Here is a 20,367-nt window from a genome sequence, read left to right as displayed (position 1 = left end):
CTCAGTCTCCACTTCATTTCCTCCACCTACCTATTTTTTTGGGGGGGTGGGTGCACCTGCTGCATATGGAGGTTCCCAGGCTAGGGGTCTAATCACAGCCATAGCCGCCGGCCTATGCCAGAACCACAGGAATGTTGGGATCTGAGCCACGTCTGTGACCTACACCCCAGCTCACAGCAACGCCGGGTCTTTAACCCACTGAGCAAGGCCAGGGATCGAACCTGCATCCTCATGGATGCTAGTCATGCTAGTCGGGTTTGTTATTCACTGAGCCACTATGGGAACTCCTCCACTTACCTCTTAATTCCAGATCCTTTCCCAGATTACAAGATTGTGGGAGGCAATGGAGGATTCTCCCCAAGCAGTTATATTTGTTGAGGATTGGTAAGGTCTAATTTGAGGCTCTAAAGAAAAGAAAATGCATCTCTGTCATTGTTTCCTCTCGGTATAGTTTATCTTCAGGGCAGAACATATGCTATTTCCTTAGTGGTGGAGAGAGGTAATGGGTACAATGAAACATATGTTGGTAAGACAACAAGCACACATTTTTGCTTAATATCTTGCAGTGTTCTCCCACTGTAGTTTTAGTGAATACAGACACAGTGCTTAGCACATCGTGTGTTTAATAATGTGAATATATGCTTCAAAAGATTGAAATGATCAGCTGGGGTTGTGTGAGAAGCAGACAAAAGTAAAGATGATGAGGATTGTTAGGGGTACAGCTTCCCACTTGTTATCTCAGGAACCTCTGGATCTCCCCGAAAACTGCTTCTCTTACAGTTTTCTGAGCTCATTAATGAGAGCACAGCCCTTCTACGTGCTTTGGCAAAGAATCTTGGTGTCTTCCTTAATTCCCCCTTCTCTTTCATGTCCAGGTTGTCAGCAAATCTTGTTTGCCGACTTTTTACATGGCTACTGCTGCCACTCTTATCCAAGCCACATTCCTCCCCTTAATTGCCATATTCTACTAGATGGTCTTCCTGCTTCCTACCCTTAAGCCTTTTGAAATCAGTTTTCCACTCAGCATCCATTGTGATCCAGTGAAAAACAAAGTCAGCCCATGATAGTCATCTATTCAAAGATGACTTCTCACCTAACCCAGAGCAAAAGCCAAATCTTTATTCTGAACTGCAGGGCTTTATCCAGTGGTCCCAGCTCATCACCTTCACTTCCCTCCCCGATCCTGGTAATCCCCTCCCTTTTTCCCACTCAGCTTCATCCCCTTTAGCCTCCTTGCCCTCCGTCAGACATGCCAGCCTTGCTTTTGCTCAGAGGCTCTCTTCTTGTTCTTCCTCTAGATTCTGCTTGGCTCATGCTTCCCTCTGCTTTGGATCTTTGTTCAGACATTCCCTTCTCAATGAAGCCTTCTGTAGCAAGCTCTGGAGGGTAGATTCCTTTCCCCTGTGCCCTTCTCTCTCCTTCCCTGCTCCATTTCTCTCTGCAGTGTTCATTGCCACCTTTTAAGATTTACATTTTATTTATTGTCCATTAGAATGGAAGGTCCATGAAGCAATGATTTCTGTCTTGTTCACTACAAAATTCCAAGTCCCAAGATAAATATATGACACAGGGTAGGCCTTCAATAAGTATTTATTGAATGGAAAGATTAATGAATAAGTTAAAACTGCCAGATGATACGGATTTATCTCATAACAAGTAGGAAGTGGCCAAGTGTTTGAGCAGGGAATCACATTGATAGAAATGTTTTATGAGGTTTCCTATGATATCAGTTTCCAAGTTGGATTGGAAGAATGAGAAAATAGAGGTTTGGACATTAGTTAAGAAAAGGTAGAGATCTAAATTGGAGTGGTGATAGTGGGAAGTGGTGGGGAGTTGCTGATTGTGGAAAGACATCTGGAGGAAGTCTGGTGTTTAGGGTAGGAACAGTGGAGGATTTGGGAGTGGACATAGAGAAAGTTGTAATGGACACAGGAGAATTTAGGAAAAAGCAGTTTGACAGAGGAAAATGTAGACATTTTGTTTCATTTTTATATTTTTAAAATTTTTTGATAAAGTGCAAAATAATTTTACCATTTTATGCATTTTAACGGCATAGTTCACTGGCATTATGCATGTTCATACTGTTGTGCAACTATCACCCCTGTCCATTTCTAGAAGATTTTTATCTTCCCATTACTGAAACTCTTAACCCATTTAACAGTAACTCCTCGTTCCTCCCTCCCACCCTGGTCCTTGGCAACCACCCTTCTACTTTTCTGTCTCTACAAACCTGTTTGTTCTAGGTACCTCATGTAAATAGAATCATGTAATAGTCTTCTTTTGTGGCTGTCTTAATTAACATAGCGTAATATCTTTAAGGTTCATCCATATTGCAACATGTGTCAGAATTTCATTCCTTTTTAAGGCTAAATATTCCACTGTATGTCTTTACTGCATTTTGTTTATCCATTAATTTGTGGATGGACATTAGGATGTTTTTATTTTTTTGGCTATTTGTGAATGGTGCTACTGTGAACATTGGTGTATAACTATCTGTTCTGGTCCCAGCTTTCACTTCTTTTGTTTATAGACTCAGAAATGGAATTGCTGGAATTGTTTAATATTTTGAGGAACCACCACACTGAACTTTGGTTTTAAACAAACTGTGTTCAAAGTGGTGTAAAGTCCAGCAGTGGATTGGAGTTGTGAGTGAAAGCAACTGTAGCTGAAGATTTCACTTCCAGAAATTTGACAGATGTGATAGCTGAAGAGGGGAGAGTGAATTAGTCGAGAGAAGGGAAAGAAACGAATTGAGCCAAGGACTGAAACTTAGGAGGGAGAAGGAGCTACCGTAGACAGAAAAAGTGCAATCAGTTAGAAAGGAACCTGAGTGTTGATACACACATAGTTCCAACTCATCCATATTCATTGCGAGCTCTCACAGGAACTTCTTTTCAGATGGATAAGCTTCTATTTAAGTATGACATTACTTTCAAGGGTTTGGGTGTTGTAGGTCACAGATTACCCCTGAGTGTTGAATTTCTAAGACACAGATACTTTTCAAAAAGGCCCTAGAAGCACCTAAAAAAAGCATAGGATTTCTGTATTTCTTGTTTGGCCATTCTCCATTTCCTACTTGGCATTAATAATTTTGTGGTGACTTTTCTTTAACCTTTTTTTTTTTTTTTTTTTTTTTTTGTCTTTTGTTGTTGTTGTTGTTGTTGCTATCTCTTGGGCCGCTTCCGCGGCATATGGAGGTTCCCAGGCTAGGGGTTGAATCGGAGCTGTAGCCACCGGCCTACGCCAGAGCCACAGCAACTCGGGATCCGAGCCGCGTCTGCAACCTACACCACAGCTCACGGCAACGCCGGATCGTTAACCCACTGAGCAAGGGCAGGGACCGAACCCGCAACCTCATGGTTGCTAGTCGGATTCGTTAACCACTGCGCCACGATGGGAACTCCTTCTTTAACCTTTTACTGAAGTATGACATACCTTAAATTAACATAAGTGAACAAAGGTGGACAACTTGATCAATTCTCAGATATTGTATATTCCTGAGTATCCAACACCCAGATTAAGAAGCAGAATATTTTCTATACCAAGTGATTCCCTCAGGGCCCTGCTCAATCACCCGCTATCCCCGTTATCTTGATTTCTAATACTTTAGATTTTTTTTGTATCTGCGCTGAACTTATATAAGCGGATCCATGTAGTATGTATTTGTGTCTCACTTATTTTATTTAATATTATGTTTTTGGAATCCATCCATGCAGTTGTGTGTTATTGTTGTATATATTCCACTGTGTCCTTTACACATTTATTTATTCATTCTCATGATATATGCATTTGGGTAGTTTCCAATTTGGGGCTGTTATGAATAGTACTGCTTGAATAATTTTTTTAAGAAAAATTATTAAAATTGGAATCTTGCATGTTACGTTCACCTCTTTAAAGTTGTCATTGCTTTTTTCATTTAAGTACCTTTCCTCCTAAGTGCCATCCCACCCTACCTAATTACCTTCATCATTAATACAAACTACATTCTCCTGAACATTACTTTTGAAAGTATAAAGTACCACAAGAAATTTGGTTTCTTGAAAAAATTGTATGTCCTTGGAGTTCCTGTCATGACGAATCAGAAACGAATCTGACTAGGAACTGGTTGCTGGGTCGATCCCTGGCCTTGCTCAGTAGGGTACAGATCAAGCATTGCCATGAGCTGTGGTGTAGGTCACAGACGCGGCTTGGATCTTGCATTGCTGTGGCAGTGGTGTAGGCCAGCAGCTACGCTCCGATTAGACCCCTAGCCTGGGAACCTCCAAATGCCACAGGTGCAGCCCTAAAAAGACAAAAATGAGGTACCACCTTACTCCAGCCAGAATGGCCATCATCAAAAAGTCTACAAACAATAAGTGCTGGAGAGGGTGTGGAGAAAAAGGAACCCTAGTCCACTGTTGGTGGGATTGTAAATTGGTGCAACCACTGTGGAAAACAGTATGGAGATTCCTCAGAAAACTAAACATAGAGCTACCATTTGATCCAGCAATCCCACTCCTGAGCATCTATCCAGAGATGCTCATGACTCATCCAGAGATGAGTCATGACTCGCAAAGACACATGTACTCCAATGTTCATTGCAGCACTATTTGCATTAGCCAAGACATGGAAAGAACCTAAATGTCCATTGACAGAGGAGTGTGTGGTACATATACACAATGGAATATTACTTAGCCATTAAAAAGAACAAAATACCAGCATTTTTAGCAACATGGATGGACCTAGAAATTATCATGCTAAGTGAAGTCAGCCATGCAGTGAGACACCAACATCAAATGCTTTCACTAACACATGGAATCTGAAAAAAAGGATACAATGAACTTATGTGCAGAACAGATGCTGACTCACAGACATTGAAAAACTTATGATCTCTGGAGGAGACATTTTGGGGAATGGGGGGATGTGATTAGGTTATGGGATGGAAATCCTGTGAAATTGGATTGTTATGATCATTATACAGCTACAGATGTGATAAATTCATTTGAGTAATAAAAAAAGACAAAAAATTGTATGTCCTTGCATTAAAATTTTCTTTTTAAAGCATTTATTTAAATTTTCCTCAACTGTCCAGATTGTGTATCTTAAATGCATATTGAACCTGTCAAAATTTTTCATGTCTTAATAGGGTGAATTGCTCAGCCTTGAGGCAAATATTTTAATTTTGGCACCATGATAAGTTGGAGAAAAAGCATAGCTCTCATGTTCTTAATGTAGATTTGTTATCAAACTTACATTATAATTTATATGGTGGGATTGTAAATTGGTGCAACCACTGTGGCAATAAAGGAGATTGAGAATTAGTAAAAAGTGCATGGTGATATCTCATATCATTTTTCTCTTTGGATTACGGTCAGCTTTGATATAAAAATCACTATTATTAACTCAAACTTGATTTTATCAATCTGGCTATTTCAGAATTGAGTTGAAATTTGCTATATTTAATAAATATGCATACATGATATATCATATAATCATATGGATATGCATGTACATGTATATTTTTGTCAACCTACCTATCTATCCACCCATCTATCCATCTATCTGTTTTCATGCTCACTGGAACATTCTTTACAGAAAGAACAATAGAAGACCATGAGCTGGTGATTGAAGTACTATCTAACTGGGGAATGGAAGAAGAAAATAAGCTATACTTTAGAAAAAATTATGCCAAATACGAATTCTTTAAAAACCCAATGGTAAGTGAAATAGCCATTAATAGTTATGAAAAGTAAATGAGTTAGTTAAATTTTATTTTATTTTATGTGAAGACAAAAGTCACTATAAATAAAATACAATTCCCTATTTGATAAATTGTAGGTAAACATTCTGGTCCTTCAAAATTATAATAACATTTCTTCTTACTCTAACGATAATTAGTCGATATCATCACAGAAGTTCAAATACATGGTTTTCGGGAACTGTTGCTTCTTTTTCTTGTTAAAGAAAACAAAAAACAACTCTACAGTTGATTTGGGGAATGAATTATTAGATATCTCCAAGCAAGCTCCAAAATATTATGGTTTACCTCTTTTCATAGAATTTAGGAAATTAAAGAAGAAAAATTCTAAAGGAAAAACAGGTTGATGTTTGTGAGGAGTGTTGCCAGAAGTTTAAGATTGACATGCATCTTGCTTTTCCAAATTATTTTGCTTTCAATGCAATAATTACTGAGCTAAATAGAAATGAAATAAAGAACGGTGCATTACCTAGTAAATACTACTTCATTATAGTTATTTTTAAAAGAAAATAAATGCATGTCACATTCTAATGAAGACTAGCGATCTAGAGAAGCCAGAATAGCCTCTGGGCTCATTATTTTAAATTGTTTTTGTCTTTGCGGCCTTAGTGTATTTTTACACTAAGTTTTAGATAATTGGATTGAAATGATACTTTATGAAAAATATGTGAGACATACCACAATAGAATATTTTCAAACCCTGAAAGACTTCTTAAGTTCTCTCTTATTTGAACCTATTAATAGAAGCATAATGGGATGATCTTTGACAAAGAAAATGAGTCCTAATAGAAATTAAATAGAATTAGAATTTGAAAGGAAACAATTTTCTTGTGAATCTTTATTAAAAGCAAGAATTTAAAAGTCATAGTTAAAGACCTATGGTTTAGTTCTTGTTTTCGGTTTTATCTATTTTTTCAGAAAAATTTAAACAAGGATGTAGATTTGTTTTGTAGACCCAGAGCAGCGGTTCTCAACTAGAGGAGGTGGTGATTTGATAATGTCTGGAGACATTTTTGGTTGTCATACTGCGGGGATGGGGAGGGCTGCTAGTGGGTAGAGGCCAGGGATGCTCTAAAAATCCTACAGTGCACAGGACGGTCCCGCACAACACAGTGTTATTCGACCAACATCAATAGAACCTCTGTTCGAAACCTGTCCTAGAGGAAGGATGGTAGAATATATCTTAAACTTGTCTGGTCATAAAAACTTCCTGGGGAAGGGAAATAGTGCTTGCGAAAAACAGAGGATCCAGGTCCTACCCAGACCTACTGAATCAGACATTCCAAGAATGAAGGCTGGGAAGTCCTATTTTAAACAGCTGTCCTGTTTTATGATTAAACAGGTTTGGGAAAACAGTAGTTGGGAAAGACTACTTTTGGCTCCCTGGTCCTCTCATTTTAGTCCTGGCTCCTCTACACTGTGGGGTGTGACTTTGGGTTTATCCTTTACTTCTTTGAGCCTTGACTTTATAAAATGGATCTGCAAGTCCTTCAGAACCTGCTAGAATGGTTGCAGGACCAACGGAAGCCATATGGGAGCTGGCAGCCTGTCAACCTAAGGGCAGTGTTTTGTAACTGGAAGTGCATGGATCTCTGTGTATCGGCACCATCAAGAGTGTTTGGCTAATCTTTGAGCCCTGCTCCTACCTTCTCATTAAGATACCTATGGATGGAATAAGGGACTGGCACTTTTAAAGGTGCTTTGGATGAATTTTCAGCATACTGATTTAAACAGCTTTTGCTTTAATTACTGTGTTAATCATAGCTCAGTCTTTTCTGACATGGCTTTTGGGATAATGTAACATGTATCTTTTTGTCAGTATTTTTTTCCAGAGCATATGGTGTCTTTTGCAACTGAAACCAATGGTGAAATATCCCCCACACAGATTTTGCAGGTAAAAAATATTTTTATTAAAATATGTAAGTAATAAATAGTAAAGGGAAACTTCAAAGTCCAGATTTATACAGCTCTAGGTTTTGGAATGTTATGCCTTGAATGATTAATTTTTGCTGGAGGTAAAATTAAACAGGAAAGAAAAGAATAGAAAGAAAAGAAAGAATAAAATCTGGATGAAGAATTCCCTAAATCAATAAAGACCCCTAACTCTGTTATTCTTCCCAGTTTTGGAAAATTGTCAAAAGATATTAAGCATTTAAAAAACATGTATCATGAAAGGAAATTTGCAGAGTTTTGCTCTGTGATGTGTTTAAAGATTTTATTAGTCTTTGAAAAAAAAAATTTCGGTAAATTTCTAGACATTTTACAAACAGATATTTGTATTAACTTTCATAATAACAGCCCTCAATCCTATTTGTGTTTAGCAATTAAGTGAAATATTATATATGATGGAAATACTTGATTGATATATGAAATAGCTGAATTAAGAATATTAGTCATTTAATTAAAATTTTCCTGTTTTACATCTCTTGGACTTATTTCTTCCAAATTGGCAGTGGTTTAAGTGATCACTTTCTAAGACATTTTCATTGCGATGAAAGATTTAAGTTATTTTATTTTATTTTTTGATAGATTAGAGAATTCCACATCAGAAGCCCAATTGTTAGCAAGTTAATGGTAGCTCTTTGATCTAAGCCCTAAGCATCCCCCAAACCTCTCAATATTCTCTTATCTTTAATGAAAAAAATTTAATAGTTTCATTATAGATATTACTTTAAGTATATTGGTGTTTGAAGATACTGGTAAATATATTGAGTATTACAAATTTATTTCATATAGGCTTTTTATTTTTTAATTTTTATGTATGTGTTATTTTATTTTATTGACTTATTTTTGGCCATGCCCATGGCATGAAAATTTACCAGGCCAGGGATCTAACCTGCACCACAGAGGTAACCAGAACCACAGCAGTGACAACACTGGATCCTCAATCCACTGAGCTACCAGGGAATTCTGTGGGCTTTTCATTTTTTGCTTTAAAATATTTTATAAATATGATTAGTCAGTCTTGAGATTTTTCTAAAAGCTTGTATGCTACTGAGTTTTTACAGACATGCATTAGAATATTAGGGTGAGTAGCAGTGGCAATGCCCCAGGACCCCCAGCTCTCAGGCCTCCTAATACTTTTCCATTCGATTATGACAGGATGGTGGACTGGAGTTTTTCTTCTGCCTCTTTTCCGACATTCTCCTATAATATAGTTATACTACTCCAATGTTAAATTATAAAAACAAGAAAAATCATAGCTTTGGAATTAGATAGTCCTGCATGTGCCTCTGACCTCTTCTCTCCACTGAGGCAATGTTTCCACATTTTAAAACGTTTCTACTTTTTCTAATGTGACCTCTGTGACTTCCTTTTTAAAATTTAATTGGTTTGGTTTAATAACTTGGAAAGCACTCAAAGTAAAAAACCTACTTGCCTGTTTTGCATGTCAATTAATTAATATCTGTGGCTTATTAAATTAAAGTTTTTTTATTAATTTACTTAGAAAACATAGATATCTACTATCAGCATTTCCCCTAGTAGCCTTTTAAAATATATTACATTGTTTTACCTGATACTTTCTCTTAGTTTCAGTTTTTCCACTTTGCATTGTTTAATCATAGGGTTTTTGTTTTTTTCTTTTAGTGAGACGCTAATGCATTTTCACTGTCTTATTAAGGATGCTGGGTACAGCCTCTCAGAACTATTCCATTTCATTCTAGATTTCCTGACCAACAAATGGCCACTGTCTCAGTTAATTATCACTAGGTAACAGTTCCAAACATTGAAAGACCCGCTCTCATTTTGTCAACAATTTTGTATGTCAGGATTTGGAAAGGGTTAGCTGGGTGGATCTCTGAGGCAGATTGACTCCCAAAGAGGATTGTAGAACTGCTTCTTCTAAGACGTTTCTTCACTACATGTACCTGGTACTCCTTGGTGTCTCTCTTCTCCCTCCTCCCTCTTTCTCTCTCTCTCCCCCTTTCTTTCTCTCCCCATAGTGTCTCATCCTTCAGGGTTTTTCCAGTTGCTTTGTGCTTCTCACCACCTAGTCATCTAAGGATTGTCGAGTTTCTTATGTGACAGCTAGCTTCCAGGAGTTAAGGAGTGAAAGCCATGTGCTAGTTAAGGGACTACAGTTAGAACCAGCAGCTGTTGCTATCATTATATCCTGTTATTGGTCAGAGCAGTCACAGGCCTTGCCCAGATTCCAGGGGATAGAGGAGCCACCTCTTGTTTTAGTGGCAGAATCACATTTGCAGAAGATCAGGTGGAATGAGAGATACTGTTGCAGTTCTCTTTGGAAAACACAAACTGCCAGACTCACCCACAACTGAGAACCATAGAGGACAAAGAAGAGATTGTTTTCTTTACCTTTATCACAGAGGTGAACTTGGCTCAGTTTCTTTAATAATTGAATAATGGAAGTCAGAATCGTCATCTTACCTCTACTATAGTGAAGTTGAGGTGGATAGATCAATCTGTCATCTCAAGGAAAATCATAGAAAGGGATGAAAATAAGACTTAACTCTGTAGATGAAGTTCAGCTTTTCAAGTGGACATTCTAATAGCCTATAGTTTTGGTGTTAGACTGATCACTTAGAATGTATGTGTTGTGATCATATTTTCATTTGGAACTTTCCTCAGGTTTTCACAAGACTGTTTATTTTCTGTTCTATATATGTTATTTCTGTAATGATATATAAGCGATATTGCCGTTTGACTTTGCACATTTCTATTTGAAATATAAAGGTACACTGTCATTGGTTCAGGAACTGTATGAGAGTATCTAATTTTTCTTCCAGATGTTTCTGAGTTCAAGCACATATCCTGAAATCCATGGCTTCTTACATGCAAAAGAACAGGGAAAGAAGTCCTGGAAAAAGATATACTTCCTTTTAAGAAGATCTGGTTTATATTTTTCTACTAAAGGGACATCTAAGGTAAATTAGAAAATCAATGATGTGTTTTGAATTAAACAGAAGTTGTAAGTTAAAGTGACTTTTACTTTGTTTTATTCATTACTTCATTACATGATGTTAACATTTGGTAAATTTTTTAGCTTCCAAACATTCGCCATAGTCTATTTAAAAACTAATTATTCAGTTTTATGTCCCACTAGTTTCAATATACATCCTCTGATGGGATCTGGATGAGCTTGTTTCAGATCCACATTCCTTGCCCATTTATTCCTGACTCAGAATTTACCCCCTTTCTCCTTACCCAGACTGAGGTTTTGAAGCCCAACGTAGTTTACAGTATTTTTTTTCACCGCAGGTCATACCACTGATCTTGCCCACTTCTGAATGTCTGTTAATGTTGATGCACTTGGTAACACTAGGCTGAGTCCGTAATTGCTTATTAATTCCTTTGAGTGTGTTAGTTTTGTCTTCTTACCTATATTGTAAATTCCTAGAGGAAGTTATCATGGTACGATCGGGGGTGCATGTATGTGTTTGTGTGCTTGTGTATGTATACCTGTGTACACGGTTACCTAAATGCGTTTGTGCAGATTTTCATGCACACATGCATAATCACTTATGCATATAATTCCCATAGCGCTCAGCACTGTCTGTAGCCTAGTTGTTGCCGACTGTGCCATATACCTGTTTTATAAGTGTTGACATTTTATGCAGTGCATCGATATCTTTCAAGTAAAACTACTTTTAAGAATTTTCATGAGAGTTTAATTCTGTTTTCATGCATCTGTTTTGTCAGTGATAACATTGTTGCTTCTTTATGGGTAATATGTCATTTTTCTCCAGCTCTTTCTCAAATTTTGAAAATCATTGGTATTTGAAAACCCTCATTGGTGTTTAGTAGTTTTCTGGCCATATTTCTAGGTATGTTCAGATATATTCTGCTAAACCTTGTTTGATTATCAACATACACATTCAGTCTGCAAGTTCACATTTTTCTTTTTTGCTGAAAATATTCATTATTTATTTCTCATTCTCAATATTTGTTTCTTTAAATTTGTAGTAGGGTTTTCTGCCCTGGCTAGTCATGGCTCCAGGTGTCCCTTTGTTTGTGGCTGCTTGACTCCAGTCCCTGCCTCTGTCTTCTCACAGCCTCTCCTTTCTCTGTGTGTCTCTGATAAGGACAGTTGTCATGGATTTAGAGACTACTTGGATGATCTAATCTAGCTCTCATCTCTAGATCCTTAACTTAATTACATGTGCAAAGACCCCTTTTTCAAAAAAGTTACATTCACAATTTCTTCAGGTTAGGACATGGACAGATATAATTTTGAAGAAAAGAGTATAATGATCAAGTTGTAAGAAGATTAGTGTGGCCATAGGGAACAAAAAAATCAAATAGAGAGACAGAGAAATGGAGAGGGGAAGGGGGCAAGGGAAACCAGAAGGTGGAAGTAGGGAGGGGGAGAGATTGACTGACTGATTGATTGATTGGTTCAAGACACAGATGCTATTAGATGATCATTTCAGTAATCCAGGATGGAGGCCATGAGATCTAACCTAGGATATGCAGTGGAGGAAGAGGAAAGGGATGCAGCGCAAGATCAAATGTCACATGGTTAGGTTTGGTTGACTGATTGATATGAAAGAAGAGGAGGTATTTAATGATCTTAGAGAAAGAAATAAAGAAAATAAAGAAATAGAAAATGATAGAATAAACAGGAATGGATAGGAGATTTGGTAGAAAGTCACTGTCTTAGAAGAAAGATAATGATCTTAGTTCTAGATACATTGTGCTAATGATGAAGTATCCAAATGGAAATGCCCAGGACACAGCTAATGATGGAGACTAGCCATTTGGGGCAGGCCTAGTGGTCCTAACAGAGTTGCAAAGGAATGATAATTTCCATATTTTTCCTTACTATTCTCGCATACTTTCTTCCCCTTCCTCATATGGTTTTCCTTTGTTACTGTTCACACATGTGTGCATACATACGTGCAAGTGTGTGTGTGTCGTTAAGGCTTAAGTAGTGGAATATATCATAGAATAGGGCTTTTCTTATTTAGTAATCCGTTCCTTTACAGAAATCTTTTATTTTTAAGTATATATATTTTAACTACTAGTATTCTATCATGCGGATACATTTAACTAATTTTTCTTGAGGATTTAAAACTTTAAAAAGTTTTCAAATTTTTATATCACAGATAGTGTTAGGATGAATAATCACCCATTTTTGAGATTAAGGTTTTAGGCTTTTTCTTAACCTTTGTAATGAAGTTTCTCTTTTCCCAGTGTTCTTAATGTATGAAATAACATACGATGTTTTTTGAATAAATATGTGCTGGGTCATCTTTTTACTTTTAACATCAGAGAAAAATGGCTTCTAAATCCAGTAATCATGTTTCTTTCAGTGTCTTCCCAGTGATTCTTCACTGGGAGATATGACAATATCTCCTTAATTTCTAAATTCTCAATTCTTTATTTAACAGATTTCTCCTGAAAATCCATGGCCCATTTTCTTTTTAACTCACCCTTCACCTCCTTTCCTTTCTCACTCATTATTTAACAAGACAGCTCTTATTCCATCTACTGAAGCCATTCAATAGTCCCTGCTTGGCTAGACAACATTATAAGCATCAAACCTCTATTCCCAGACTGTACCTTAGTTCCTCAACATGGTGTCTGACTTTGCTGTGCATCATACATAAGTCTTTCTACCCTGTGCTTGATGAGCTCATAGTCTATACATGAAAATGACTTTATGTTTATCCCTCAAAAAAGAAATTTGAGATATTAGACAACCTCAAGGATTATGACCTTGATACAAATTATGTAGGTTATCTAATGCCTAATATGACATTTCTGCCTGGCAAAGTGACCTCTTCCTGCCCTTTTTCTATGAGAAAGGTCTTGATTTGTTTTACTTTCTAAATATTTAGGCTATCTAAGTACCCAGTTTTCTAACACCCCACTGATACACATGTGTATACGCTTAGCTTTTGCTAACCACACCAACTCAGCCTGAAATCTTAGTGTGTGCAGTAATGGAACAAAAATCATTCAAGAGAAGAAACTCCTCATGTCTCTTGTGGCCTTCCAGTGTTTCTAGAGCTGACTTTTCCTCACACTGGAATGACTTAGCTACGTTGACTTCTACATTATCACTGAACAGGGATGGTTTTATTCCATCTTTAGAGAAATCAAACTTTTTTTCCTAGCAAATCAGTTTCTATCAGAGAATAAAGTTTTAAGGGCCATGCCAACAGCAGTACCTTTCTCCCTCCTCCTCCCTTTTCCCAAGAACCCTAGGCTGGGTCTCTTTTAACAGTTTTCTTTTCATGCCTTTTTTCTGCCATGGAGTTGGAAACTATCATTAGATCAAAGTGTCTAAAGAATAGTGACACACAGAGAAACAGTTGCATACACAGAAAGTCTTGCTTTACTAGTCATCACTTATAGAATAGCCAGCCTAATGGCCAGTAACTGAAATATTTTTGGAATTGGATTTGAACAGATTACTAAAATTACTGAATATTCTGCTTTGTCTTTTCTTTCTTTCTTTCTTTCTTTCTTTCTTTCTTTCTTTTTTTTAAGAGCACTGTTTCTCAAATTTCAGTTTTGGGTTCTTGTTAAAATGCAGACTTTGATTTTGAATGAACGGGTCTTTGGTGGGCCCTGAGATTTTGCATTTCTAATAAGCTCCCAGGTGATGCTCATACTGCAACTCTGGGACCACACTACTGGTCAGCAAGATTTTAAAGAACAAGTGCATTTTGGTCAGTTTTGATTATACATTCCAGCCCAGAATTAAGCATTTCTCCAAGTTATTAACCTATCACAGAATAATATGACCCAGTGATTTCCCATGACCAGCTCTAAATCTCATGGCTTTCTGGGAAAGAAATAGCCCTTCATGATTCCACTTTGCCTTGAAAATCAGACACATTGCACTGCCAGCTAATTTCTCTGAATTCATCTGTACAGGCTTCCTTCCTTTTGTAAAGGAAGGTAATCATGCTGCCTGTTTCATTGCTTGTATAAGGCAGCACACGGATGTGAGGGATGGTCATTTCTGAATGAAGCGAGAATCGTTGCCTGCTTCTTTTTCTTCTTTTTTTAAACTACTGCAGAAGCTCAAACTGGCCTTTTTCCCTTTGTGGAACTAACATTACTTGAAACCCAGACAAGGAAAACATTTTCAAAAGCCATCTTTGCTAACTTCTCTCCCTTAGATTCCTTGAAATGGTGGTTAAAGCAAGCACTTTTGAAATGGGAAGACACTTTTTTTTTTTTTTTTTTTTTTTTGGTATAATGGAAGTTAAACTATAAACAAATTGCCACTTCTCAAATTGAATAATTTCGTATTCAGTTTCTGGTCATTTAAGGATATAGTGACTTGATTTTCCTTTCCTTTTGTTTCTGTGACATTGTTTGGAATAATTTTTGCCAAGGTATAAATTATGTAATGTAATAGAAATAGAAAAGGTAGTGTCAAAATATGAATCCATTTCAACACACACGTGTATTTTTTTAAGGAACCACGGCATTTGCAGTTTTTCAGCGAATTTGGCAATAGTGATATTTATGTATCACTGGCAGGCAAAAAAAAACACGGAGCACCGACTAACTATGGATTCTGCTTTAAGGTACAGGCTTAATATTTTGATAGATGAATAAAGCAAGCCTCAGCCTTTTAGGTAAGCTTGAGTTTCTTTTAATTTATTTTAAAAAGAGACAGCTTTCTCTTATATATAGGAGAATTTTAGTGGCTTTTATTTCAACAGGTGTTACCTTCAAGATATGCATTAACGATAAACAATGTGCTGTGGCCTTCTAGCCTAACAAAGCGGGAGGGCCCCGAGACCTGAAAATGCTCTGTGCAGAAGAAGAGCAGAGTAGGACGTGCTGGGTGACCGCGATTAGATTGCTTAAGGTAATCTCGCTGCAGGCGTGAATTTCTATTAAATGCTAGGAGGACCATCAAAGTTTCATAATAGCTGTATTTCAAAACTCAGAAAACTTACTGTGAATCCATGTGGATATGTGTGAGAAGGAAGAAAAATAACCACCACCAAATGTGTGTATTTTATTTTTTATCTAAAGGATAAATACTTGCAGAGTGGAGTGGAATAACCTAATACATTTATCTTGTGTATGTGGAGTATTCCATTTTTAGAAATGTTCTGATTTTTATTTTTTGTAGAAGTATTACATATGTAGCCAGGATAACTGATGGAAATTTCTGCTGTCTGTGACTTTGCATTTAAAAACATTGCCATTGTTGTCATGGCTGTGGCTCGGGTTCTATCCCTGGCCCAGGAACTTCTGCATGCTACGGGCATTGCCAAAACCTTGCCATCCATCCAATGTGAAGTGTATTTTAAAATATGCCCACCTGGATATGTTTAGTGCAGTTGTTTTATATTTCATCTAAGCATTATGTAAATTGCTTCCTAGTTTAATGCAAATTACTTTATATGTTTTAATATAGCTGTATTATTAAAACATTTACCTTTGTTCTGTGTAAAAATCACAATTTCCATAAGCAAAACGTATTGGTAGGAATTTTGACAAGGACTAAGAATGTTCTAAAGGTAGGTAGGGAAGAGGGACACAGAACTGATTTCTTCCAGAAAGTATGGAAAACATTTGTATTCAAAACTTGTATGCTAGCAAATTTAGCACAATTTTAAATGTATAGTTTTAAAACTTATCATCCATTTCTTTTTAAGAAGGGCAGAATAATCAGGATCAGAATTATTTGTTGTCATACCAGGCTTGGAAGAAACTTTTATTTTCTGTTCATTTAATTTTTTTTTAATTGAGGTGAAATTCACATAACAAATTTAATCAAATTAAGTTTTTATTTATTAATTTTTTTTTTTTTTTTAGAGCTGCACCTTTAGCATATGGAAGTTTCCAGGCTAGGGGTCAAACTGAAGCTGCAGCTGCCACCCTACGCCACAGCCATAGCAATGCCAGATCCCAGCCGTGTCTGTGACCTATGCTGCAGCTTGCCACACTACTGGATTCTTAACCCACCGAGCTAGGCCAGGGATCAAATGTGCATTCTTATGGATACTAGTCGGGTTCCTACCCCACCACAATAGGAACTCCAGTTTAAGTATTTTTAATGTGAACAATTCAGAGGCATGGTGTACATTCAAAATGTTGTACCACTACCACCTCTATCTTGCTCCAAACATTTTCTTCACCACAAAAGGAAACTCCGTACCCATTAAGCAATTACTCCCAGCCCCTGGCAACCACTGATCCATGTTATGTGTCTATGGATTTACCAATTTGGATGTTTCATAGAAATGGAATCACACAATATGTGACCTTTTGCTTCTGGTTTCTTTCAGTTAGCACAATGACATCCACATTGTAGTGTATATCAGTACTTAATTCCTTTTTGTGGCTGAATACTATTCCATTGTATATATGTGTATGTTAAATAAACCGTTTGTTTATCCATTTATCTATTGACGGGTATTCAGATTGTTTCTGCCTTTTTACTGTTGTGAATACTGCTGCTATGAACGTCTGTATATGTATTTGTTTGAGAAACAGTTTTCAGTTTTTTTAATATATACCTAAAAATGGAATTGCTGGTCATGTAATTCTGTGTTTAACTTTTTGATGAATTGCCAAAATATTTTCCACAGAGGCTAAACCATTTTATATTCCCACCAACAAGGTATAAGAATTCCAATTTCTCCATATCCTCACCAACACTTATTTTCCATTTAAAAAAAAAAAAAGTATCCTAGTGGGTGTGAAGTGGTAGGAAGAAGGTTTTTAAAAAGTACTTTAAAAGAAGAGTTTTTGGATTAACTGTGAAATTTTCTTCCTTTTGCTATTATGACAGAAAGTCGCTATAGCTGCCTATTTATTAGAGGTTGGTTTGTTTCTCAAATAGTCTACTATTAAAATGACTGTCAAGATTTTGGTTTCAACAAATCTTAGAAGTCTAGATCTAGATTCTTTCAAACCCTCATAGTAAGTAGTCACTTCTGTGTTGCCCTCATTGTATAAAATGTAAAACAAACAAGGTGAAAAAAAGTCCTTCTGCAGATAAAGAAGCTGGAAATCTTTGGAAGACTTTATTGCATCACAGTTATGGTAGAGAAAATACCTTGAGGTCTCTGATTTTCTCTCCCCTTCCAGCCAAGCTCTGGAAATCAGGCTAGGCTGGTAGAGGAGAGTCTTTCCAACCTTGTTAGCTAAGTATTTCTCCCTTCTAACTTGGGCTGAAATTCAGACACTCAACAGGGAAGCAGGTGGTAAACCCACTTCCTTTAATCAGTCTTTCAGTGACTCTAACATGACATTGATATTGTGGGGATGCTCCATTATTTTTTGTGTAACTAGAAAGAAAAGAATTATGCCAATAAACTTGTGATATGAGGTTTCCTATCACTTAAAGTTTTTAATTTAACTTAAATAGATTTATTTAGGCGTATAGCCCTGATTTTCTTTTTAGTTGATGTTATCAATTTTGTGTATATACACAGGTATATGTATCATGGTGTGTGTGTGTGTGTGTGTGTGTGTGTGTATGAAATAAATTAGTTGAGGTATTCTTGAAACTTCTTCATGTCTAAATCTGACTTTTCCAAATCATTTTCATCTCAGAGTCATGGATACTCATACTTTCTACAGATTGTTGAGCTCTGTGCCTTCAAGAGCTTTGGGGAGGTAGCGCCCCTCAGATGAGTACTCCATTACGGTCTTTGGGGTTGTCTTTCTAGCCACTGGCATCCCTTTGGTAAGGTTTGATGCCAATGATTTATTGATCACATTAACTTCAGGCAATGGCAAGTCACTTGGTTCACAGTGAATACAAGATGCCATAGACTATAATACACATTTACAGATGTTAAAGTTTGAAAACAAATGTGCGTCTAAGAAACTATGGAATATACTAAAACTTTCTTTGTTCTTTCCATATCCAGAATACTCAGTTTTTGGAAGATTGTCCCCTTCCCCCCTTTTTTCTCTTGTCTGACTCTTCTCAAAGCCTCTTTTAAGTCACAGATGCCAAGTTTAAAGATGCTCTGTTGTATTAGTTTTCTATAGCTGCTGTATGTAACACATTACCATCAGCGTGGTGACTTAAAACACAAATTTATTATTCTACATGTCTGAAATGGGTCTCATTGGCCTAAAAGCAAGGTCCCAACAGGGCCTCATTCTCCTTTGGCAACTTTGAGGGGAATCCATTTTCGAGCCTTTTCCAGCCTTTAGAGGCTGCTCATAGCACATTCCTTCATCTTTAAAGCTGGTAATATCCAGCCAAGTCCTTTCCATGTTGCCATTTTTGGGGTACTCTCTTCTCACTCTACATAAGGACCACTGTGATTGCATTGGATCTACCAGGAAATCAAAGCTAGTCACTCAAAGTCATTTCAAAGTTAGCTGAATAGCACTCTTAATTGTATCTTCAGCCTTATCTCCCCTTTTTGCCAGGTAGCCTATGTTCAGGGTTCCAGGGATTAGGACATGAACATATATATAGGGACTGTTATTCTGCTCCCACATCTATGTTCCTTGTTTGTTTCACTTATGGCAAAGCTTTCCCAGATGAGGCTGGAGAGGAAGGCCAGCATCAGATCCTTTATCCTGGAGCCAATGAGAAACCACCAACAGTTCCTGGGCCTGCCAGCATAGGCACATTTGAGGCTTGCTAATAGAGGACTGGCAGCTTGTTGTCAGTGGGATACCTGTTCAATCCCCTAGGCTGGTGCACCTAGGTTCACCTCGTGATAGAGGTATCTTTTGATCATCTCCTTTGGTTGTCTATTGTGTTATCTACAGAGTTTATCATTGTACCTAGTAGCAAAGAGCAGGGAAAGACTAGACTGTGTTGGTTGGAAAACAAATGCCCTTCTTGTTTTCATTATATACTATTTATTAGATATAGCCTCCCCCTAGATTGGCCTCTTATTTTTTTTTCCTTTCTTTGTCTGAGACACGTATTAACTCTTCATGTAGCATCAGAGATACTCCCATTCTCTCTGGAGAAATTCCAGTTACAGACAGAATCATAGAAAGTCAGAGACTTAGAAAAGGGAAGATTTACCCATGTTCAGTCTCCTAGTTACATGTTGTCTTTTCCCCTTCCCTTCAATTACAACTCTGCTAGCTTCTCTCTAACACTCTTTGGTCCCTTATCTGCCCCTCCATAGGACAGGGAAATGTTAAGGTGACCCATGCCCTACCCCTTGGCCAGAGTTAACTGCCTGCTAAAGACTTCCAGCAGCACAGAAGCAACTACCTAACACCACAGGTACCAGGGACAATACATCTTTGAAGAAAACAGTCTTATTAGTAGGTAGCAGGCTTTTCACTGCAGGTAAATAAAAGGTGTTCAAGCAGCATGTACCTTGTGAAAGTGTTGGTTGGAGGCTATTGTATGCTCTCCAAAATGAATTTGACTAGGAATTAAACTCCTCTGTCTTCTTTTTAAAGTTATTGTAAGCTCGGAGTTGATTTAAAATAGATTTCATTAGGGCCTATTAATGTCAATCAAACCTTAAATTAAAAAATAATTTTTAGAAGTTGGGAAATAATTGGATAAAGAAGTCAACACAGAGAATCTTTAATGACTGGGTTTGTATTCATGTTAAAAGCAAAATCTTGAAAACAGTGACTCCCCTCGCCCCCCTCTGATTTTCTGCCTAATTACCAAATATATCCACTTTGCTGGAATTGCTTTTAAGAAAATGGTTTTTAGTAGAGAAACAGCTCTGTTGGAATGTTTA

At 37.1% G+C, this 20,367-nt stretch overlaps 1 protein-coding gene across 4 annotated transcripts in view; it reads left to right on the top strand.

The window, feature by feature from the left end:
- GRB14 (growth factor receptor bound protein 14) overlaps positions 1 to 20,367 on the top strand; it is a 127,499-nt gene that overhangs the window by 94,813 nt on the left and 12,319 nt on the right. For 3 of the 4 annotated variants that reach the window (XM_021075427.1, XM_021075426.1, XM_013984198.2), the window contains 5 exons: positions 5,575 to 5,696; positions 7,557 to 7,631; positions 10,486 to 10,623; positions 15,136 to 15,246; positions 15,438 to 15,533. In XM_021075427.1, the coding sequence (XP_020931086.1) occupies positions 5,575 to 5,696; positions 7,557 to 7,631; positions 10,486 to 10,623; positions 15,136 to 15,246; positions 15,438 to 15,533 (542 nt within the window). The remainder of the gene's footprint in view (positions 1 to 5,574; positions 5,697 to 7,556; positions 7,632 to 10,485; positions 10,624 to 15,135; positions 15,247 to 15,437; positions 15,534 to 20,367) is intronic. The other variant, XM_021075428.1, reaches the window with a different exon arrangement.

The sequence above is a fragment of the Sus scrofa genome, chromosome 15 (assembly GCF_000003025.6).
Source record: "Sus scrofa isolate TJ Tabasco breed Duroc chromosome 15, Sscrofa11.1, whole genome shotgun sequence".
NCBI classification, from domain to species: domain Eukaryota; kingdom Metazoa; phylum Chordata; class Mammalia; order Artiodactyla; family Suidae; genus Sus; species Sus scrofa.
The sequence above is the reverse complement of the archived record's forward strand: the minus strand, read 5'-3'. Positions and strand labels throughout refer to the sequence as shown.